Source organism: Lutra lutra, chromosome 9 (genome assembly GCF_902655055.1).
Source record: "Lutra lutra chromosome 9, mLutLut1.2, whole genome shotgun sequence".
In the NCBI taxonomy this organism is placed as follows: Eukaryota; Metazoa; Chordata; class Mammalia; order Carnivora; family Mustelidae; genus Lutra; species Lutra lutra.
The window spans coordinates 55,143,100-55,167,949 of NC_062286.1; the positions used below are offsets into that span (position 1 = coordinate 55,143,100).

Sequence of the window (24,850 nt, forward strand, 5' to 3'; positions counted from 1 at the left end):
AAGTAATATAAATATTGTTCACATATTTTCTTCAAATGCCTTAAAAGTTTTAATTTCTACATTAAGATTATTAATTCAATAAAAATTTAAGAATATGGTATGAGGTAGTGCTCTAACTCTGTTTTCTTTCAAATGGAAAGTTAATTTTCCCAACATCATTTATAGTAATAATTCATCCTCTCCCTATAAATTTGAACTGATAATTTTTAACATATTAACTATATGTTAATTTGATCTGTTTCTGGATGTTTCATTCATTTTTTACTCGTTGAACTTACCTATTCCTAACATGCTAGAACTATCAATTACTAAAAGTAGGAACCAGGCTCAGATTGTGATATAAAAAGGTTCTCTAAAGGAACAGGTATTCCTATTATTCAAACTGTCCTTGAGCATATAAGGAAAAATCTAATTTATTGCATACAACACCCACATAGTCAAGGCTAAAATCTGATGTAGATGGCACACATGGAGGAAAATAATAACCACACTTAAGAATACAGACGCAAATGTTCTAAACTAAGTATCAGCAGCTCTGATCTAACAGAGCTTAAAAATAATAAGCCATCAAGACAAATCAGACTTACTCTAGGAACCCAAGCATGGTACATTAGGAAATCTACCAACATCACTAATTAGACTGACACATGAAAATGCAGGAGTATTTCTTTTTTTCCTTTTTTTCTTTTTTAGCCCCACCCCACCCCACTGCTTGCCTATGCCCTCCCCTGCCTGCATCCCTATCTACCCCCTTGCAGGGCTATATCTATACTAAAAAATTCATCAAAGAATTCAATAGCTATTCCTGAAGGAAAAATAAGAAAAAGAAAAAAGAAAACATCCTAAACATGGTAAGAGTATCAAAACTGAATACCATTTTAATGCTGAAATACTAATAGAATCCCTATTAAAATCGGGAATAAGATAGAGCTGTCAATTTTATCCATTTTTAAAATTACAGGGTCTAGGGAGCCTGGGTGGCTCAGTTGTTAAGCGTCTGCCTTCAGCTTGGGTCATGATCCCAGGGTCCTGGGATCAAGTCCTGCATTGGGCTCCAGGCTCAGGGGGAAGCCTGCTTCTCCCTCTCCTACTCCCCCTGCTTGTGTTTCCTCTCTCACTGTGTCTCTCTATGTCAAATAAATTAAAAAAAAAAAAAATCTTTAAAAAAAATTACAGGGTCTAGTTCATGAAATAAAATGTTTTTATTTTATTTTATTTATTTATTTATTTTATTATTTTTATTTATTTATTTATTTTATTTATTAAAATGGAGCAAAAAAGTCAGGACTGCTGTAATTTGTTGATATGACTGTACAGCTAGATAATCTGAGAAACTTAAAAACTATTAGAATTACTTAGATAATTTAGCAGGGCTGCTGGAAATTAAACAGAATAACTAGCACTTAAGTAATATTTAAGTTACAGTCAAATTAACAGAATGTCAGTTCAACATTTATCATCTGCGTTGAGTGGTCATGTGGAAAATATTCAGAGTACAAAATTAAATGCAAACCAAATGATTTGGGGACTACTTCAATCTTTTTCAGCATGTGCTACTTTTCATGACTCCATGTAGGAGGGTTAGTAGATGGGAGAAGAAGCGACTACAGAGTAGAATGATTTAAAAATTTAAAAGCTCCTTTTGCAATCCAGCACAGGTGTTATAGCCCGGAAATTATGACTTGTCCTAGAGCCTAGGAGGCTAAGGGAACAGAAATGACTGGAAGCCAAGAGAAGAGAAGAGAAGCTCTGAAGGCCTATGCCCAAATATATTCACTTGTGAATCACTAAGGGACATGCAGAAAATTTTAGCCCAGGCCTGAGAAACTCAGGATAACATCCAAGGGCTAGTATCTGGAAACCCAGAAAATAAACTAGAACTATATTGGCTGAAAAACAAAAAGGACAGCCTGATCACAGCAAAAATTCAGATATATTTAAGGATTAAATCAAGAATTAAACTAAGAAAAGATCTAGGAGAACATGCAAGGACATATTAAAACAAAAAAGTATTAAAACACCACAACACAGAAAAGGTAAATTTAGGTGGCTGTATAGTGACAGCTCAGCATGTGGCCTTTAAAGTCAGACAGAGCTAGGTCTCCATTACAGCTCTGGCCTTTATTACATGATCCTGGATAAGACATTTAACATCAGTTCATGTTATCTGTTCTGTACCTAGTGACACAAAAGGTTCCAAAGTATCAAGTTAATCAGATAATCTAAATAGGTATCAATGAACAAAGTATAGTGCTAAAAATGCAAAAGACATAGGAAAGTAACCTACTTCTAAATGAGTCCAAAATGCATCCTAGAAATTGATTTTTTAAAATCTCTAGCATTGGTCTATTGATCTGGATGATTTATTACTTAAACAAATAAAACAACAACAATAATAATAAAGTACAGGGCAGAAAAAGTCAAACTATTTTGATTTTTAATTAGCTGGATTCAAGTGCTAAACTATTCCTATGTGTATTTCTAACTCTTTCTATTTCTAAAGGAATTAAGTAACCTAAGTTTGCTCTTACAAGTATCCCCAAAGTCTGCTTATGAGAAAGAAGACATGCTAGAATCCAAACATTTTTCTATCTTATTTTGAAGCTTTAGCATTTTAAGTACATCGTGTATTACATAATGCTCTTGTCCAAATCAATGGCAAATTGTTATCCTTTGCATTTTTAAGATGAAGTACTCAAAAAGGTGCTTCATATTTTACAGGGTACTTCTGGCTAGTGAAAGTTAATAGTTATTTTTAATTTGAAGCAAAATGTATTTTGGACTATTATAAGCAAGCTAATAATAGTGGTAGCACAGAAGAGTTTCCGTGCAGAACAGCTCCAAAAGAGAAGGACTTGCTTGCAGAGAGGGGGCTGATATTGTTCCAATCTTTAGTCAATTGAAGTTATTCTTTCTATATTAGAGAAACTGGTCTACTGAGAGAAAGTGCCTACCCCCTCTCCACGACCATTCACCACTCCCCATTTCCTTCCTGCAAACTGAGGAATTACTGCACTTAATGAGAAATGTTACTGATAAAAATGTTACATATGTAATGGTGGGTGGTGGAGGTTTGAAAACCACTATACTGGAATAAAATTCTTACCAGGAAATCTTGGGTTTATAAATGAAAATTCTCCAGATCACATCTCTCACAATATATTACATATAACCTACTTTTCCCAAGAGGTCACTCTGATCCTACGAAATTCCAAACTCGAATTAAATAAGGAATATTTGGTATAAAACATATGTGATCCAAATCTTGAGATTGCCTCTGTGACCACTATGCTGAATATGAGAAGCAGTGAGAGCAGTAACATTCAACTCTAGCACGTATTCAATTGTGCTCAGGGTACAATGGCAGAGTAGTGTGACTGAACTAATCATACCAAATAAAACCAGCGTAAATTTTGGACAAAATATTAAAAAACAACGATTTGAAGGCATTGCAGAGTGATGAAAAGGCAGAACTGGAAAAATTAAGTATAAGCTGTGGGGTTTGTAAATTTGTAGCTTCCCCCTCCCCATCCACCCAAGGCATCTCCCAATCCACAGGTGGCAGAAAGCAGCCTTATTGGTTTAACCGGCCAGAGCACAGACTCTGAGGCTTGGTAGATCAGGTAGAAAGTTAGGAAGCCTCAGAGGCCATGAGCCAAAATTTATATTTAAAACTGACCCAAGTCCTTCACTGGCTGCTGAGCTACATGTGGAAGGACAAGCAGCAGATGGAAGCTGCTATGACTAAGCAGAGGCTGTGGCTGGTGATGGCAGCAGGGGAAAGAGCGGGCAGGGTCCGAATTAGTGCCTACTAGAAGATTGCCTAGTAGGCCAAATTAATCACTATTAAAACAAAAATATTTCTTCAGAGGAACATAAAATAAAAAATCTCTAATATATCATTCATAATATCCAATATCCCATAGAAAGTTACTAAACTTGAGAATAAACAGAAAATGTGGCCCATATAAAAGAAAACAGGGGTGCCTGGGTGGCTCAGTGGGTTAAGCCTCTGCCTTCAGCTCAGGAAATGATCTCGGGGTCCTGGGATCGAGCCCCGCATTGGGGGGGGTCTCTGCTCAGCGGGGAGCCTGCTTCCCAACCGCTCCCCCCAGCCCGCCTGCTGCTCTGCCTACTTGTGATCTCTAGCAAATAAATAAATAAAATCTTAAAAAAAAAAGAAAACAAGCAGTCAATAGAAACTACACCCAAGATGGCTACAAAGTTGCAAATAAAAGACTACAACAATGCACTGACCATTATAATCTTCAATCAATGGGAATGCCCAGCCACTGGCCTAAATCGCCGTGGTATCTGCCATGACAGTGAGCTGTACTGGGACAAAGGTCCTCTTTTTTGACTCCTCCAGCACATAATCATGTGTGCCTGGCAGTTTTTTGCTTAATTAAATTAATTTAGAAAGCTCTTACTGTGCTGACCTTTTATCACTGACATGACACCACCAGGTATGTTTGAAAATCTACATTACTAGAAGTCCAGCACATAAATCAAAAGGTAATTAGCAGGATGGTGTATGATAAATGAAATAACGTAACAGCTTATGTTTTAAGTTAGACTTCATGTACACATCTGAAGAAATGTTAGGCTAAGTGATACTAGGCTAAGTGATACACTTATGCAACCACTAGTCTATCTCCATTTCTTCAGAAAAACTTCTAAATTCTGCTTAATGTTTTCAAAAAAAAACCTACCCCCCTTGCTGACTGTTGCTGAAAGGTTTTGATCACTGAGATTTTCTGTTAACATCCATGCTGGAAGGATTCTTCTCCTCTGCGAAGGATTTGACTGTTGCTTACTGTGGTCTCTACATTCACCTAGGAAACACTAAAAAGACATCCGTATCTTAATTATTAAAAATAATCATGCAACCTTAATGAAATTGTAAAATTATTTACTTTGCAGGAAACTACCATTAAAAAAACCTATCTGGGGGCACCTGGGTGGCTCAGTGGGTTAAAGTCTCTGCCTTCGGCTCAGGTCATGATCCCAGGGTCCTGGGATCGAGTCCCGCATCGTGCTCTCTGCTCAGCGGGGAGCCTGCTTCCTCCTCTCTCTCTCTCTGCCTGCCTCTCTGCCTACTTGTGATCTCTGTCTGTCAAACAAATAAATAAATAAAATCTTTAAAACAAAAACAAAAACAAAAACAGCCTATCTGCAAGTATGGGCTGAATTACTCAAATTTCTCAAAGAAAAAAATTCATTATCTCTATTAGTTGACATGGTGGACTAGTGTGATATTCTGTACAGTTTAACCTAAAAACAGCAATGCTGGTAATAGTGTCATGATATACTTAATTTCAGTTGTCTTTTCTCTCCTTGAAATAAGGAGTATGTTACAAATGGATGAGATCTTAAATTTCTCACCTCACTGTTTGCAGAAGTAGTTTGGGTCTTAACTATTTCTGTGCTTCCTTCCAGCTGTGGGGCACCAGTTGTCTCATCAGGAGAGTTAACGGAGAAAGATTTTGGTGTTTCATTCAGTAGATCATCTTCATCAAGCATCTGACTATTTCTATAAAATAAAATAAAAAATCATTTAAAACACTTTAATTATACCATGTCATTATAAATGTGATTCTCCTAAGTACATCTAACTAATGAATTATGCTCCTTCTCTTGGCCTTAGCAAGACAGATGATGAAAAAAGCAGATGATAGCATAGAATAAAATACACAGACTAAAATATGTTCTTCAAAAAATACATTTATCTTTCCAGATGATCGGCCTAGAAACCACTAGCTATTTATGAGAGGTAGTAGCTACCTCTCTTAAGGCTTAAGAGCTCTGTCCTTACTCAGTTATTTGTCCAGGTAGCCCATAAAAGTTAAGATGGCCACCCAACACCCCAAGAGAAATGCAAACTGTGAGAATAACAGATAAGCTCGTATGGCTTTTGAAGAAAAAAATAAGATCCTGATGTCATGTTCACACGTAGCTGCTACTGGAGTTCTGGCCAGTATAGCCATTTGTGAAATCTCCCCAAACCTGTAGTCCAATCGGAAGCTAATTCTTCTGACACAGGAACATCCATGGTCACATGTGGAACACACTAGCAGAACCAGCTACCTCACACTTGGCTGCAAAGTGCAGTAAGATCATCCAAAGTTGACGGATTATTATTCATTATTGATACATAAAGAGAAGCCAACAAATGTTCTTTGAACATTTGATAATATAGATGGAAATACTATTCAGAAATAAAAAGGAATAATCCACTGATACACAACAACATGGATGAATCTCAAAGAAGCCAAACCCAGAAGGCTACAAATCATGTAATTCCATTTAAACCACATTCTGTGCTTTTGGTGTTCTATCTAAGAAACCACTGCCTAATCCAAAGTCACAAAGATTTATACCTATATTTTTTCCTAATTTCACAGTTTTAGCTCTAATATTTAGGTCTCTGATCCATTTTAAGTCCATTTTTATATGGTGTGAGGTAGAAGTCTAACTTATATTCTTTTACAAGTGGATACCCAGTTGTCCCAACACCATTTGTTGAAAAGACTACTGTTTCTCCCATTTAATTGTCCTGACAATCTTGTCAAAAATCAGTTGGTCATACTGTAGGGGCTTCATTTCTGGACCCTTGATTCTATTTCACTGATGTATATGTCTTTCTTTATGCTAGTACCATACTATCTCCATTACTGTAGCTTTGTAGTAGGTTTTGAAATTGGGAAGTATGAATCCTCCAACTCTTTTTTTTTCCCAACTTTTAGGAACTGTTTATTTTCCATCAACCTTATTTCCATTTTGTTTGCCTTTGTGGAAGAGCACCTTAAGACCACTCAGTGGTTGTTCCTACCTATTCAGTGGCCTGAGAAGTGGGAGCTGCAGACAATCTTCACTGGCAGGATGAGCGCTCCAGTCTTCAGCAGAGAACTGCTGAACAGACACAGAGGGCACCTGCACACCTCCAGACCAGTCTGCAACTTCACACTGAGTAGTAGTGAACTCAGAAGCTGGAGCACTCGTTCACCCTGAAATCCCTCATTGGTCATAGCCTTTCCAGCAACAGCCTGCTATTCATTTTCAATCTCTTGAGGATCTCTGGAGAAGCAGAGCTCAGGCATGACCTCCCAAGGGTATTCACAAGAAATGGTACCAGGTATGCACAGAACTTCCCATGCCAGCATTCACCACATCAGACCCACTATTGAGCTCCCTTGTTGCAAGGGTTGGCAATGTCCACATAGTGCAGAGGAGAGTCTGCCTTACTCAGAGCAGTGGTAGGAAGGCAGGTTAACGTGAGATGCCTCTCTGAGAATCCAGCCCTTGGATCAGTGACCACCAGAAGTTGCCTGGATCTGGTTAGTGAAGGTTTCTGGAGTGAAGCAGCCAGCAACAGGAGTGGCTCCAGTTGCAGCAGCAAACTTTAGCACAGCTTGCTGGGCAGTATTCCTGGATGATATGACACTGACATCAACTGGTAACAATGGCACGAGCTGCCAGCAGAAGCTTCTCCCAGTTTCTCTTCAGATTTATGATGTAGATGCCATCACTTTTCCTTTTCAGATATACTGTTCCATTTGGAAGTCAAGGGTGGTGCCAACAAAGTGGGTTCCTGCTGCAAGGAATTTGAGGACATCCTCCTTCACTGCAGGACATCAGGGGCTCCAGACATTGTGAAAGTTTCCCTTTCAGTTAGAACAGGAATCCCTCAATCCAGCAGGAAGTTTGTTCTGATGGCTTTGTGGGGTGGTAGGTACCCCACAGGGCATTCGTGCAGAATGCCATAGGGACCCCCTCCCCCCGGTAGTGCAAAAAACTCTTCTTCTTTTTAAAGACTGTTTTAGCAATTAAGTTATTCTTTGGGAATTATGCTTTGGGATTAATTTGCTCCTGTCTGCCTATCTTCTTAAAGTAGAAACACAGATCATTAGGTTTACAGCTTTCTTCTAATACAGGCATTTAATATAAATTTCCCTCTAAGAACTACTTTAGGTTCATCTCACAAATTTTTATTTTGCTTTCAGTATTATTTTTTTTCAAAATGTTTTCTAATTCCCCTTGTGATTCTCTTTGACCTAACAGTTATTTAGAAGTGTGCTGTTTAATTCCAAATTTTGGGAGATTTTCTATTTTATCATTATTGATTTTTTTTTTAAGTAACCTCTATGCCCAACATGGGGCTCGAACTCATGATCCCAAGATCAAGAACTGCATGCTCTACCAACTGAGCCAGCCAGGCACCCCTACTGTTACTGATTTTTAATTTAATACTATTGTAATCACAGAACACATTCTGTACACTTTTGTCCATCTACTTCTGTTAGTCCAGTTTATGTAGACTAGAATTTAAAAGCTGATGGCACCTGGGTGGCTCAGTTGGTTAAGCGTCTGCCTTTGGCTCAGGTCATGATTCCAGGTCCTGGGATCGAGTCCTGCATCAGGCTCCTTGCTCAGCGGGGAGTCTGCTTCTCCCTCTGCCCCTCCCCCTGTTCCTTCTCTCTCTCTCCTCTCTCTCTCTCACACACACACACACACACACACACATATTCTCTCTTGAATAAATAAATGAAATCTTTAAAAACAAATTAAAAGCCAAAACAGTGGCAAATAATCTGCTAATGACTGCCTCAACAAAACTAGTGTATTAATATTACCTTTACGTTAGATGTTTATTATAATACGTCATTTCCTCAGTTTTCCAATTCTATATTTTCTGTTATTTTTATGAGGAGTTATACTAAGCCAGAGGGATTAATACCTTAATAAAATTTAAAAAGCTAAAGAAAATATTAAGAAATGTAGTTGGTTTCAAACTACCTATCCTGGTTACTATTAGATGGAAAATACATTCTGAACACAATGGTAAAAGACACCACATATGCAAGCAATCACTATGAGGTGTAGGTTTCTAATGTCAAATGTTGCTGGAAAACACACACGGACACATATACCATACATACCCCATGTAACTCCTATACTGCAACATAGTTTAATCCTAGAATGGTTTCTACTGAAGCATTTGTGGATGGCTGAGGAATTAGGTTACAATTACCATTTTTAAAAATTCTTTTATTTAAGAAAAATTTCTCTAAAGATTGTATTGCTTTATTTGACAGAGAGAGAGCACAAGCAGAGGGAGCGGCAGAGGGAGAGGGAGAAGCAGGCTCCCCATTGGGCAAGAAGTCGAACATTAGGCTGGATCCTAGTACCTGAAACAAAGGCAGACACTTAACCAACTGAGCCACCCCCTAGGTTACAATACTATTACTCGATCTAATTTCATCAGGCAATCTTACCTTAAAGTACATTCCATTTCTGCTTCAGAGTGTGTAGAGGAAACAGAGAAAATGTATTTGTCGACTAGCAAAGAAAAACTGTCTCCAGGATTCAACCAGCGCCATACATTTCTCTTCAAGGGTAAGAGCTGGCTCTTCTCAGAAGACTGATAAAAACATGGATTTGTGTGTATCTAACAACAACAACAAAAAAAATAGGGATAAAATTCTAAATTATGAGAAAAATACAACTAACATGAACTGATCCAAAACTTGGGTATCAAAACAATTTCATTGCAAATTTAGATTAAAAGTCTAATAAATCTGGCACTTATAAGTACAATAATTATTCTCTATACATAAAAGAGGAGAAGGAGCTAAAATATACCTCTCACTTCTGTAGGAACCAAAGAAAAAAAGCAAAGTTATCAACTAACTCGTTAGAAGATATTTCTGCTTTAAGAGGGACCATCAGACATAAGAAAGAGAAACACAAAAAATAATTCTCAGTATGGAAACTTAGTCCCCCAACTTTCAAATCCATAATTCACTAATTCCTTGAAAATAGCTAGTTTCTTTCATATTTATTTTCTTCCAGTAAATTCTTACTATGAGTAAAAGAATGAGATATTATAGGAAGAGAGACTTTGATCAAATCTCTCAAGCAAACAACATAGCTTGTTTGGATTGTTTTTGCTCTTCACTAAGGAGTTTTCTAACATACACTAATACAGAAAAGAGAGCATTAAAACAAAAAGCTGCAATAAAAAATAAGCACTGTTGCCTACATGCCCAAATTAAAAATAAAAAAAAAAAAAGACAATGTTGAAAGCTATAATGAATACAATCTATCCAGTTCTGGCAATTTAATTTCATGAAGATCTGGCCATAAATTTTTCCTATGTGTATCTGCAATTGAAAACAGTTCTATTTCCTTTAAATCTGTTAAAAGAAAGGAGTGAAATAAAATTTGGAGTAAAGAGCAGAAACAGAAATTTAAAAAGAGACTTTACAAATTTGGTAGGCAATCATTTTACAGGTCAGAGTTATTTTACAAATTATATATAAGACTTCATAAGAATGGACAGGCAACAGAACACCATATTTATGTAACACCATACTGCTAAAAGAACTATGAATGTTTGATTTTTAAAAATCAAGTTATAATTTAAACAATGTTTATAAACCTTTCATTATGCTCTCAACCACCCCTACTTTATCTCTCAGAGTGGCTCTGGCTCATGGTTAGAGTTTTGAGGCAGGACAACCACCAGATTCTAAGCTTGTGTACACTGTTGGGCTTGGAAATTGTTCCGTTATTCCTCAGACTTTTAAATGAAGCTCCCCTTCCTTGAGTGCACCACAATCATCAGGGTCAGGAATGTTGAGTAGCAGGAAGGACAAGAGTTGGGACAGAAATACCATAGCTTCTGCCTGAGCCTTGAATGTTCCACAATGAGGTTTGCTTCTAATAGGCTAGATCAGATCATGTTCTTATTCCTAAGTATTTTAAAGATTCAGATGAATCTCTAAGCAACATTTAATTAACAAACAGTCCTCAATTTTCCAAAGGTCAAGATGTTAAACACAACAGCATAATATTCAAGGGTAGAAAAAGTAAAATGCCTTTTTAGAAAAGGAAACTAATGACATTCCTTTATAAGGCATCACAAACCCAAAGCCACAGAAACATTCATTTTCAGTATTTTTTTACTCAGTTGAATTACTTAACATTTAAATTTTAAGCGGTAAAATATTTGGTATTTAGCAAATCCAAAGAGAAAGTGAACCAATGTATGTGGTCCATGATCATCTTTTTCTTTTCCTAAAATTGTTCATACAAGGGATTCTAGAACCAAGAGCAAAAATGACATTCCTATAACCGAATACTTGATCCTATAAATTTATCTATTATTTTTTTAAATTATGATCCTATAATTTAAACTAAATAAATATTACTCCATTGATATATTTTTAAAATCTATGTCCAAACTACGAAATTGCTTCAGGGCCCTGGGTGGGCTCAGTCGGTTAAACATACGACTCTTGATTTTGGCTCAGGTTGTGATCTTAGAGTTTAATGAAATCAGCCCCCTGCTGGGCTCCATTGTTGGGTGTAGAGCCTGCTTAAGATTCTCTCTCCCTCTTTCTCTGCTTCCTGCCCCTGTCCCTCTATAAAGAAACAAAAACAAAAGCAACTATATATACTCTAACTAAAAAAAGCCACACAGACTGAAGACCAAAACAAAGGGTAGTTTCTAAAAGTTATGAGAAGACAAAAACTTAGCAATATTACTAAAACAAAGAGGGAAAAGATACACACACACACACACACACACACACAAATTTTGGAATGAAAGCAATGACATAAGTACACATAAAACTTGGCAGAATACTACAAATACTTCATGGCAGTGTATTTGTAAATATGGCCAAAATTGACAATGATCTTAAAGAATATACACCAAACTGACTTAAAAACAAAAAAGTGTGTGTGTGTCTTTTTGAATTAAACCTATCTTTTAAAAATATAATCAGTAATTAAAAATCTTTCTGATCTTTTCCCAACTCAGACCTAAATGGATTTAAATTTTTTCTGAATATTCAAAGTCTTCCTAAAGACCAGAAAAAGATGGAAAGCTCTCCAATTCCTTCAGTATGGCTAAGTTAACTTTGATTCTAAAAGCAGATAAGGACAGGCAAAATACTGGCAAACCTAAATTCACAGTGAATAAAAGATATGATCCACCTATATGAGAAGCATATTTTTGGGAAGTGCCTTTTAACATATCCATAGGATTATAAGTGCAAACTTAAATATATTATGCTATAATTTTAGAAGTGGTGCAAAGGATGCATTATCCCTGAAGAAATGGAACTAAAATACAAATTAGTTTTCCATAGCTTTCTCTTATAATTATCATAAACATTAAAGGATTGATGTGCACCACCCCAAAAAGTTCCTCTTATTTTCAATGTTTTCTTTTCTTTAATTTGGAAAGCATTCTTTTTTTTCTTTCTTTCTTCTTCTTCTTCTTTTTTTTTTAACAAAATGAGCTGTGGAAGAGCTATTGCAGTATTTTATAGCCATTTTCCAAGTATACTCATAATTTCTTAGGAAGAAAAACAATCACAACTCAGGAATTTTACTACACCAAAGAAAAAACACAGTCACCCAAAGATGTATATTTTGAAGATTAACACCAAGTGGCAAAAACATATCTAATCCTTTGCAACTTATATGTAGTTATAGAACTACTCCCTCAATTACCCAAGAAACAAAAAGAGTTTCTTAAAATGAAATAAAAGCATTGACAGCTATGAATTTACCCAGAGGACATAACTAACCACTGGTGATGCAGTGATTTACAGACAGCACTGTCGCTTTGCCTTTATAATACATTTTCTCCCGCTGATACCAGACAGTAGATTAAATTTAAATGACATACAAAAAAGCTAACATCATCTCCTCATGAGCTAACATTATCTCCTCATGCACTATTCCAAGAACTGCTGAAAGCTAGAGCTTTTTTAAAAGGAAATGTTGAGGAAAAAAGACAAATTCATCCAATTTAAAAGTACAAATTAGTAAATGCCCTAATCGCATTCATCAATCATTGTCAAGTTACATTTCTATTTGATTGGATTTCTAATTTGAAGGAAAGCAGAAAAATATTTAATTACTTAAACATAATTTGGAGGAGTACACAACCTACAGAAGGGATTGTAACAAAAACATTTGCTCTAATTCATTTAAAGAAGTTTACAAAACTTTTTAAAGTGAAAACTTGTCTCAAAATTTTATCACAGTTGTATACATAACCTGCTTTAGCAGATCAATTTATTTGTGACTGATTAGAGAACAGAGAATAAATGATATTTAGCACACATTAAGGTAAAATGAATGAATTATTAGTCACTCGCCTACCTCATTATTTTCAAGACCTTAACATTTCCATTCACAGTTAAGGTCAGTTTAGAATTTTTCTAAATTTCTCTAAATCGTACCTTGAAGGTACGGCTACAATAAGTAGCTGTATAAATAAGTATAAATAAATATAAATAAATAAATAAATATAATTTCAAGGAGAGAGGCATTTTGTTGAAACTACATTAACATAAAAAAGAAATCAAGCATTACATAAAGCAAAGGACCTATGCATACATCACCAAGTCCAAGAAGCAGTTTTCCTTCAACTGGTAAGGTATAAACAATTTGTGGAATAAAATTCAAAACCCAATTATATTGTTCTAAAAGCAAAATCAAATTCTAGTACGAGAATTGTACATATCCTTAAAAAAAATACACTTTTTCATGCCTTCCAATGTTTGGTAGTTTGGCATTACAGAAGGAACTGCACCACACCATACTATTCTCTACACCTTCTTCATGTCATAAGGATCCCATAATAATTTTTTGAAAACATAATGTTAGATACTATGTGTGGATCCACCACACAGTTTCAGAAAATGTATATTAACTTTTGATGTCCCTTTCGAGTCTTTCCCTATCCCAGTCTCTTCTCAGTTCCCTCAGAGATAATTATTATACCAATTGTTGTGTTTGTCACTTCCTTAGGCAATTTTCTTCATGGTTTTATCACCTAAGCTTATGACAGTAAATGTAATGTTTTATTTTGTAGAATTTTTAATCTTATATAAATGAAGTTATGCTGTATATATTCTTCCAAGGTTGCTTTTATCATTATCATGTTCCTGACTCTAGTCCATATTTATCATGTTTTCACTATAATTTATCTTCATTGTTGTAGGATATTTCATTAAATGAATATATCACAATATATTTATCAATTCCATTGTCGATGGATATTAATGTGTCTAGTTTTTGCTATGATATAAGCAATTTTGCCCTTCAGGTTCTTACACATCTATTAGTACATATGTGTGCGTGAGATCTGACTTGTAGGGAATGCATGCCTTCATCTTTAGGAAATAATGTCAAGCTACTTTCCAAAGTGGCTGCAACATTTAAGCTCCCACCCAAACTTTATAACTATTCTACTTGTTCTACATTCTCATTAACACTTCAAATTGTTAGACTTCTCATTTTTGCAATCTGTTGGGTTTTAGTATCTCACTGCAGTTTCAGTTATATTTCACTATTTAATAAGAGGCCTGAGTACCTTTTCCATGTTTACTAAACAGTCAGATTTCCAATTCTATAATGTACCACTCAAGTCTTCAGCCCATTTTTCTACTGGATTGTTTATCTTTCTCTCACTGATTGAAGGCATTTGCTATATATTTTGGATATAATTCCTTTGTCAATTATGTGTGTTTTAAATAACTTCTTCCGGTTATACTTTTCATTTTCATTATAATCCTTGATAAGCAAAGGTTCTTAATTTTAATGTAACTGGATTTTTTAAAAAGATTTTATTTATTTATTTGACAGAGAGAGAGAGCACAAGCAGGGGGAGCAGAAAGCAGAAGGAAGGAGAAGCAGGCTCTCCACTGAGCAGGGAGCCCAATGCAGGGCTCAATCCCAGGATCCCAGGATCTCAACCTGAGCTAAAGGCAGATGCTTAACTGACTGAGCCAGCCAGGTGCCCCTGTAATTGGATTTTTTTTTCAGTCTTTCTTTTTATAGCTTATTTTAAAACTCTTCCCGCCTTTATTTTTTTAAAATATTTTATTTATTTATTTGACAGACAGAGATCACAAGTAGGCAGAGAGGCAGGCAGAGAGAGAGAGGGAAAGCAGGCTCCCTGCTGAGCAGAGAGCCCAATGTGGGGCTCGATCCCAGGACACTGGGATCATGACCTGAGCCGAAGGCAGAGGCTTAACCCATTGAGCCACCCAGGCGCCCCCCCCTTCCCTCCTTTAAGGCCACCAAGATTTTTTCCCATATATTCCAAGAGTTTTATAGTTTTGATTTTCACATTTAAACCACCTAAAACTGATTTGTATGTATGGTTTGAGGTAGGGATCTAATTTTTTTTCCCTCAGACAAATAACATACTCTCCCAGTACCATTTCTTGATGAAAAGTCATCTTGTCCAATGATAAGCAATGCCAGCTCTGGCCCAAATCAAATTCCCACATACATAAGACTGAACCCAAGATTGCTTTCAGTTATAAAATTCTGTTCAACTGAGGGCACAAAAATTTCTTGTGGGCGTGCCTGAGTGGCTCAGTGGGTTGAGCCTCTGCCTTCAGCTCAGGTCATGATCTCAGGGTCCTATGATGGAGCCCCATGTCAGGCTCTCTGCTCAACAGAGAGCCTGCTTCTCCACCCTCTCTCTGCCTGCCTCTCTGCCTACCTGTGATCTCTGTCTGTCAAATAAATAAATAAACTCTTTAAAAAAAATTTCTTGTGAAGAAAAATTCAGTTACTTTTAACTTCAAGAATTTTTTTTTTTATAGAAGAAAATACCAAATGGCAAAAGAATCCTGAGTTGGGAAATATAATGGGAAAAAAAAAAAAAAAAAAAAAAAACCTTAGATAGATTTCAAAGAACCTCAGTTCTAATTCCCATTTGACAACTTGCTGACTATATAATATTATGCATTCTTCGGAAGGCCTTAATATTCTATGCTGTCAAAAATAATGCTACCAAGAAAAGGGTAAAAAATATTTATCTTTCTCCCAAGTATATAAGATTACATTTACTAGAAAGTTCATAATTTATATTAAATAACATTTAAAAGAAAAGTATAAACAAAAGTGTAAATAAATAATTATAACACATTTTAGTTTCATATCTATAATGTCATGAGGAATTTTGGCTCTAGCTTCTAATTTTGTATCTACCACTGTCTGATACTCAAAAGATACTTGTTGACTTCATATAGTTGTTTTGTATGAGTACAGTCTAATTAAAGACCAAGTAAATAAACGAGAAAGGTGTTCTCTAAAAGATACCTTCTTTTAATTAAAAACTGTTAAACTCCCATGTAGAAATTTGACCCATCTCACAAAAAATAAAGCTTAACTCAAAGAAAGAATTTTCCATCAACAAAGTTTTAATTTAAGTATACTTATATAGGGGCACCTGGGTGGCTCAGCGGGTTAAGCCTCTGCCTTTGGCTCTAGGTCATGATCTCAGGGTTCTGGGATTGAGCCCCGCATAGGGCTCTCTGATCGGTGGGGAGCCTGCTTCCTCCTCTCTCTCTCTCTGCCTGCCTCTCTGCCTACTTTGATCTCTATCTGTCAAATAAATAAAGTCTTAAAAAAAAAAGTATACTTATATTATTACTACTTTTTTGAATAGTCATAGAAGTTCAAAATATATCTGAATACTTTTCAACCAAGTATCGACACAACTCCAGTTAAGTACCTTTATTAAGCCAATCTGGAAAAAAATTCTAGTTTTAAAATATAAATGTCCTGATTGATTAACACTGAGAAAAAAATATATGTAAGTTTTTCAATATTAATGCATTAGTAAAAATGATGGTTTCCCAAATGGCATACCTTGTATACATAAAAAATTTAATGCTGTGTAACTTTTGTTATAAGAAGGGTTTCTTCTGGGGAGGAGTCAAGATGGTGGAGAAGTAGCAGGCTGAGACTACTTCAGGTAGCGGGAGATCAGCTAAATAGCTTATCTAAAGATTGCAAACACCTACAAATCCAACGGGAGATTGAAGAGAAGAAGAACAGCAATTCTAGAAACAGAAAATCAACCACTATCTGAAAGGTAGGACTGGCGGAGAAGTGAATCCAAAGCGACTGGAAGATAGACCGCGGGGGGAGGGGCCGGCTCCCGGCGAGCGGCGGAGCAATGGAGCACAAAATCGGGACTTTTAAAAGTCTGTTCCGCTGAGGGACATCGCTCCAGAGGCTTAACTGGGGTGAAGCCCAGGCGGGGTCAGCGCGGCCTCAGGTCCCACAGGGTCACAGAAGGATCAGGGGTGTCTGAGTGTCCAGAGCCTACCGATATTAGAACGGGGAAGCCAGCTACAGAGACAGAGCCGAGGAGTGAGCTCTAAACTCGGGGTTACCTTGAACCGGTCGCAGGCACGGTCAGCTCGGAGCGTGGCCGGAGGCCAGGGTGACGGGAGTAATTGGGCGCTGTTCTCTGAGGGCGCACTGAGGAGTGGGGCCCCGGGCTCTCGGCTCCTCCGGGCGGGAGACTGGGAGGCCACCATCTTCATTCCCGTCTTCCAGAACTCTACGGAAAGCGCTCAGGGAACAAAAGCTCCCAAAAGCAAACCCAGCAAACCCGAGCGGATTACTCAGCCCGGCCCCGGGTAAGGGCGGTGCAACTCCGCCTGGGGCAAAGACGCTTGAGAATCACTACAACAGGCCCCTCCCCCAGAAGATCAACGAGAAACCCAGCCAGGACCAAGTTCACCTACCAAGGAGTGCAGTTTCAATACCAAGGAGAGCAGCGGAATTCCAGAGGAGAAGAAAGCAAAGCATGGAACTCATGGCTTTCTCCCCATGATTCTTTAGCCTTGCAGTTAATTTAATTTTTTTTTCTTTTTCAATTTTTTTTCTATCTTCTGCTAAATTTTTTTAACTTTTACCGTTTTCTTTTTTAATGTTTTTTAAATAGTTTATCTAATATATACATATATATATTTTTTTAATTTTCCTTTTTATATTTTTTATCGGCTTTCTTTTTTTTAATAGTTTCTTTTTTTTTTTTTTCTTTCTGAACCCCTTTTCATCCCCTTTCTCCCCCCTCACGATTTGGGATCTCTTCTGATTTGGCTAAAGCATATTTTCCTGGGGTTGTTGCCACCCTTTTAGTATATTACTTGCTCCTTCATATACTCTTATCTGGACAAAATGACAAGGTGGAAAAATTCACAACAAAAAAAAAGAACAAGAAGCAGTACCAAAGGCTAGAGACCTAATCAATACAGACATGGGTAATATGTCAGATATAGAGTTCAGAATGATGATTCTCAAGGTTCTAGCCGGGCTTGAAAAAGGCATGGAAGATATTAAAGCAACCCTCTCGGGAGATATAAAAGCCCTTTCTGGAGAAATAAAAGAACTAAAATCTAACCAAGTTGAAATCAAAAAAGCTATTAATGAGGTGCAATCAAAAATGGAGGCTCTCACTGCTAGGATAAATGAGGCAGAAGAAAGAATTAGCGATATAGAAGACCAAACAGAGAATAAAGAAGCTGAGCAAAAGAGGGACAAACAGCTACTGGACCACGAGGGGAGAATTCGAGAGATAAGTGACACCATAAGACGAAACAACATTAGAATAATTGGGATTCCAGAAGAAGAGGAAACAGAGAGGGGAGCAGAAGGTATGTTGGAGAGAATTATTGGAGAGAATTTCCCCAATATGGCAAAGGGAACAAGCATCAAAATCCAGGAGGTTCAGAGAACCCCCCTCAAAATCAATAAGAATAGGCCACACCCCGTCACCTAATAGTAAAATTTACAAGTCTTAGTGACAAAGAAAAGATCCTGAAAGCAGCCCGGGAAAAGAAGTCTGTAATGTCAAATGGTAAAAATATTAGATTGGCAGCAGACTTATCCACAGAGACCTGGCAGGCCAGAAAGAGCTGGCATGATATATTCAGAGTACTAAATGAGAAAAACATGCAGCCAAGAATACTATATCCAGCTAGGCTATCATTGAAAATAGAAGGAGAGATTAAAAGCTTCCAGGACAAACAAAAACTGAAAGAATTTGCAAATACCAAACCAGCTCTACAGGAAATATTGAAAGGGGTCCTCTAAGCAAAGAGAGACCCAAAAAGTAGTAGATCAGAAAGAAACAGAGACAATATACAATAACAGTCACCTTACAGGCAATACAATGGCACTAAATTCATATCTCTCAATACTTACCCTGAATGTTAATGGGCTAAATGCCCCAATCAAAAGACACAGGGTATCAGAATGGATAAAAAAACAAAACCCATCTATATGTTGCCTACAAGAAACTCATCTTAAACCTGAAGACACCTCCAGGTTTAAAGTGAGGGGGTGGAAAAGAATTTACCATGCTAATGGACATCAGAAGAAAGCAGAAGTGGCAATCCTTATAGCAGATCAATTAGATTTTAATCCAAAGACTATAATAAGAGATGAGGAAGGACACTATATCATACTCAAAGGAACTGTCCAACAAGAAGATCTAACAATTTTAAATATCTATGCCCCTAACGTGGGAGCAGCCAACTATATAAACCAATTAATAACAAAATCAAAGAAACACATCGACAAGAATACAATAATAGTAGGGCATTTTAACACTCCCCTCACTGAAATGGACAGATCATCCAAGCAAAAGATCAACAAGGAAATCAAGGCCTTAAATGACACACTGGACCAGATGGACATCACAGATATATTCAGAACATTTCATCCCAAAGCAACAGAATACACATTCTTCTCTAGTGCACATGGAACATTCTCCAGAATAGATCACATTCTTGGTCCTAAATCAAGTCTCAACCGGTATCAAAAGATTGGGATCATTCCCTGCATATTTTCACACCACAATGCTCTGAAGCTAGAACTCAATCACAAGAGGAAATTTGGAAAGAACCCAAATACATGGAGACTAAACAGCATCCTTCTAAAGAATGAATGGGTCAACCAGGAAATTAAAGAAGAATTGAAAAAAATTTATGGAAACAAATGATAATGAAAACACAACGGTTCAGAATCTGTGGGACACAACAAAGGCAGTCCTGAGAGGAAAATATATAGCGGTACAAGCCTTTCTCAAGAAACAAGAAAGGTCTCAGGTACACAACCTAACCCTACACCTAAAGGAGCTGGAGAAAGAACAAGAAAGAAACCCTAAACCCAGCAGGAGAAGAGAAATCATAAAGATCAGAGCAGAAATCAATGAAATAGAAACCAAAAAAACAATAGAACAAATCAACGAAACTAGGAGCTGGTTCTTTGAAAGAATTAATAAGATTGATAAACCCCTGGCCAGACTTATCAAAAAGAAAAGAGAAAGGACCCAAATAAATAAAATCATGAATGAAAGAGGAGAGCTCACAACGAACACCAAAGAAATACAGACAATTATAAGAACATACTATGAGCAACTCTACGCCAATAAATTTGACAATCTGGAAGAAATGGATGCATTCCTAGAGACATATAAACTACCACAGCTGAACCAGGAAGAAATGGAAAGCCTGAACAGACCCATAACCAGTAAGGAGATTGAAACAGTCATCAAAAATCTCCAAACAAGTAAAAGCCCAGGGCCAGATGGCTTCCCGGGGGAATTCTACCAAACATTGAAAGAAGAAATAATTCCTATTCTCCTGAAACTGTTCCAAAAAATAGAAATAGAAGGAAAACTTCCAAACTCATTTTATGAGGCCAGCATCACCTTGATCCTAAAACCAGACAAGGATCCCATCAAAAAAGAGAACTACAGACCAATATCCTTGATGAACACAGATGCAAAAATTCTCGCCAAAATACTAGCCAATAGGATTCAACAGTACATTAAAAGGATTATTCACCATGACCAAGTGGGATTTATTCCAGGGCTGCAAGGTTGGTTCAACATCCGCAAATCAATCAATGTGATACAACACATTAATAAAAGAAAGAACAAGAATCATATGATACTCTCCATAGATGCTGAAAAAGCATTTGACAAAGTACAGCATCCCTTCCTGATCAAAACTCTTCCAAGTGTAGGGACAGACGGTACATACCTCAATATTATCAAAGCCATCTATGAAAAACCCACTGTAAATATCATTCTCAATGGAGAAAAACTGAAAGCTTTTCCGCTAAGGTCAGGAACACGGCAGGGATGTCTGTTATCACCACTGCTATTCAACATAGTACTAGAAGTCCTAGCCTCAGCAATCAGACAACAAAAGGAAATTAAAGGCATCCAAATCGGCAAAGAAGAAGTCAAACTATCAGTCTTTGCAGATGATATGATACTCTATGTGGAAAACCCAAAAGACTCCACTCCAAAACTGCTAGAACTTGTACAGGAATTCAGTAAAGTGTCAGGATATAAAATCAATGCACAGAAATCAGTTGCATTTCTCTACACCAACAACAAGACAGAAGAAAGAGAAATTAAGGAGTCCATCCCATTTACAATTGCACCCAAAACTATAAGATACCTAGGAATAAACCTAACCAAAGAGACTAAGAATCTATACACAGAAAACTATAAAGTACTCATGAAAGAAATTGAGGAAGACACAAAGAAATGGAAAAATGTTCCATGCTCCTGGATTGGAAGAATAAATATTGTGAAAATGTCTATGCTACCTAAAGCAATCTACACATTTAATGCAATTCCTATCAAAGTACCATCCATTTTTTTCAAAGAAATGGAACAAATAATCCTAAAATTTATATGGAACCAGAAAAGACCTCGAATAGCCAAAGGAATATTGAAAAAGAAAGCCAAAGTTGGTGGCATCACAATTCCGGACTTCAAGCTCTATTACAAAGCTGTCATCATCAAGACAGCATGGTACTGGCACAAAAACAGACACATAGATCAATGGAACAGAATAGAGAGCCCAGAAATAGACCCTCAACTCTATGGTCAACTCATCTTCGACAAAGCAGGAAAGAATGTCCAATGGAACAAAGACAGCCTCTTCAATAAATGGTGTTGGGAAAATTGGACAGCCACATGCAGAAAAATGAAATTGGATCATTTCCTTACACCACACCTGAAAATAGACTCAAAATGGATGAAGGATCTCAATGTGAGAAAGGAATCCATCAAAATCCTTGAGGAGAACACAGGCAGCAACCTCTTCGACCTCAGCCGCAGCAACATCTTCCTAGGAACATCACCAAAGGCAAGGGAAGCAAGAGCAAAAATGAACTATTGGGATTTTATCAAGATCAAAAGCTTTTGCACAGCAAAGGAAACAGTGAACAAAACCAAAAGACAACTGACAGAATGGGAGAAGATATTTGCAAACGACATATCAGATAAAGGGCTAGTGTCCAAAATCTATAAAGAACTTAGCAAACTCAACACCCAAAGAACAAATAATCCAATCAAGAAATGGGCAGAGGACATGAACAGACATTTCTGCAAAGAAGACATCCAGATGGCCAACAGACACATGAAAAAGTGCTCCATATCACTCGGCATCAGGGAAATACAAATCAAAACCACAATGAGATATCACCTCACACCAGTCAGAATGGCTAAAATTAACAAGTCAGGAAATGACAGATGCTGGCGAGGATGCGGAGAAAGGGGAACCCTCCTACACTGTTGGTGGGAATGCAAGCTGGTGCAACCACTCTGGAAAACAGCATGGAGGTTCCTCAAAATGTTGAAAATAGAACTACCCTATGACCCAGCAATTGCACTGCTGGGTATTTACCCTAAAGATACAAACGTAGTGATCCGAAGGGGCACGTGCACCCGAATGTTTATAGCAGCAATGTCTACAATAGCCAAACTATGGAAAGAACCTAGATGTCCATCAACAGACGAATGGATAAAGAAGATGTGGTATATATACACAATGGAATACTATGCAGCCATCAAAAGAAATGAAATCTTGCCATTTGCGACGACGTGGATGGAACTAGAGGGTATCATGCTTAGCGAAATAAGTCAATCGGAGAAAGACAACTATCATATGATCTCCCTGATATGAGGGAGAGGAGACGCAACATGGAGGGTTAAGGGGGTAGGAGAAGAATAAATGTAACAAGATGGGATTGGGAGGGAGACAAACCATAAGTGACTCTTAATCTCACAAAACAAACTGAGGGTTGATGGGGGGAGGGGGGTTGGGAGAGGGGGGTGGGGTTATGGATATTGGGGAGGGTATGTGCTATGGTGAGTGCTGTGAAGTGTGTAAACCTGGCGATTCGCAGACCTGTACCCCTGGGGATAAAAATATATGTTTATAAAAAATAAAATTAAAGAAGGGTTTCTTCTTAGCACTGAGTAAATAAAAATGTAAGAAGAAATCTAATAGCTATTCAATTCTTCACAATTCAGCTGATTAATTTGCTTACAAATAAATATGCTGAGTTCTCAAATTGGATCATGTCATTGTCTACAATTCTTCTGCTACAACAAATTTTTCAGATATTATTTGAAACAAAAGCAAAGCTTCGAAAATATCAGGAATTACAGGTATAAACCAAGGATCTGTCTTACAAGTTGCCTAAAGAATAGTCTTGGCTTATTGATTAATTTGTGATATACGTATACATAGTAGGACTTGAATACTAATAATGCAAATCTAGAAAAGTCTACAAACCTACTTGCAGGAGCTGATATTCCCTGCTTTGGAATCAAAAATAACTAGAAATCTAATCCTCAAGGACTATTTAGATGTTACATTTTCCAAAAAGTACATACTCACCAGAAGGTCTCCATTTCGTTAATGTGAATGATAAGAGAAGTAAATCTAAATAATGTAGTAAGTATTGAGTTGTAGGTATTCTTTGAGGAGCCGTGTGTATTATTTGCTATAATTACTATTTTGAAAAAAGTAAATATCAAGTAATGATATGCTTTATCAGAAAAGTCAGGATGGGAATTTAGAGATTCCTATATTCTCTACCTCAATATGCTTCAATAACAATAAAAATAAACCTGTTTATTTTAGGCCATAGTTGTAATGGAAATGGTGTTAGAAATTATGTGCTAGGACTAACATAATTTTGTAAAAATTCATGATATCTCCACTTTTAAAAGTGCCACAGATAGTTCTCACTGCAGCATTTCTTCATGCATTCACAAATATGAATTAAGTACCTACGATGTGCTCAGCATTACACTAGATACTAAAGACACAAAGATGGGTCAGTGTTCCTATATTCAACAAGCTTATGATCTGGAAAGTCTCATCTAAGAAGAGGATAGTTGGAGAGGATTCAGAGATGAACAGCTAATGGTAAATAAAGGGGCTCTCACAGGAGAGATGACTGTAGCTATCAGCACTTTTCAAGACAAGACAATGCAGAATGATATACAAACCTTTTTCCAAGTATCTATTTAATCAAGATGGGGTAAATTCAGCTTTATTCAAAACTTTTCCAATACCAGAATTAAAAGGATACTTCTCATGTTTGGAAACAGCTCAACATAGGATAATAAAAGTACTTTACATGTAAAAGAACTAATGATAAATAAAGGCAGCTGTACGTATATAAGATGAAAATACAAATAGGTTTAAAAATATTACAAATTAATGAATTTTATTCCATAATAATTTTACCATCACAGTATCTAGTCCAAAACAGATGGACCCTTGTACACATATTCTATTCTCCTATACAACACACTGTGCAAATGGAAAGGAATAATCACATAGTATATCCTCAGAAACTAATATCCCTATAATATATCAGTACTTAAACTATAAAGCAAGCAATTAAAATGTTAGTCCTCAACAAGAACTTTCAAATTAAGATTATTTATGCAACCCTAAAGTTTAATAAGGTCTAAATTTTAGAATTATTCAATTCTACACACAGAGGTACAGAAATCTATTAAGGTACAACCCTGTAACATTTAAGTGACTTCAGTCACTACTTCACCTCCTTCAAACAAACCATTATATAGTTATAGGCTTTCTTATAGAATCTTAGTTGTAACACCCAGTCAAAATGTATACATGAACTGGTAGTTAGCTTTCACTGAAATTTTTTTTTTTAAGATTTT

The 24,850-nt window shown here is 36.7% G+C and overlaps 1 protein-coding gene across 2 annotated transcripts in view; it reads right to left on the reverse strand.

Moving 5' to 3' along the window:
- The window catches only part of APLF (aprataxin and PNKP like factor), an 84,603-nt gene that overhangs the window by 44,329 nt on the left and 15,424 nt on the right, over positions 1–24,850 (reverse strand). For both annotated transcript variants that reach the window (XM_047746069.1, XM_047746068.1), the window contains 3 exons: positions 9,276–9,448; positions 5,386–5,533; positions 4,713–4,845 (listed from right to left, as the gene is read on the reverse strand). In XM_047746069.1, the coding sequence (XP_047602025.1) occupies positions 4,713–4,845; positions 5,386–5,533; positions 9,276–9,448 (454 nt within the window). The remainder of the gene's footprint in view (positions 1–4,712; positions 4,846–5,385; positions 5,534–9,275; positions 9,449–24,850) is intronic.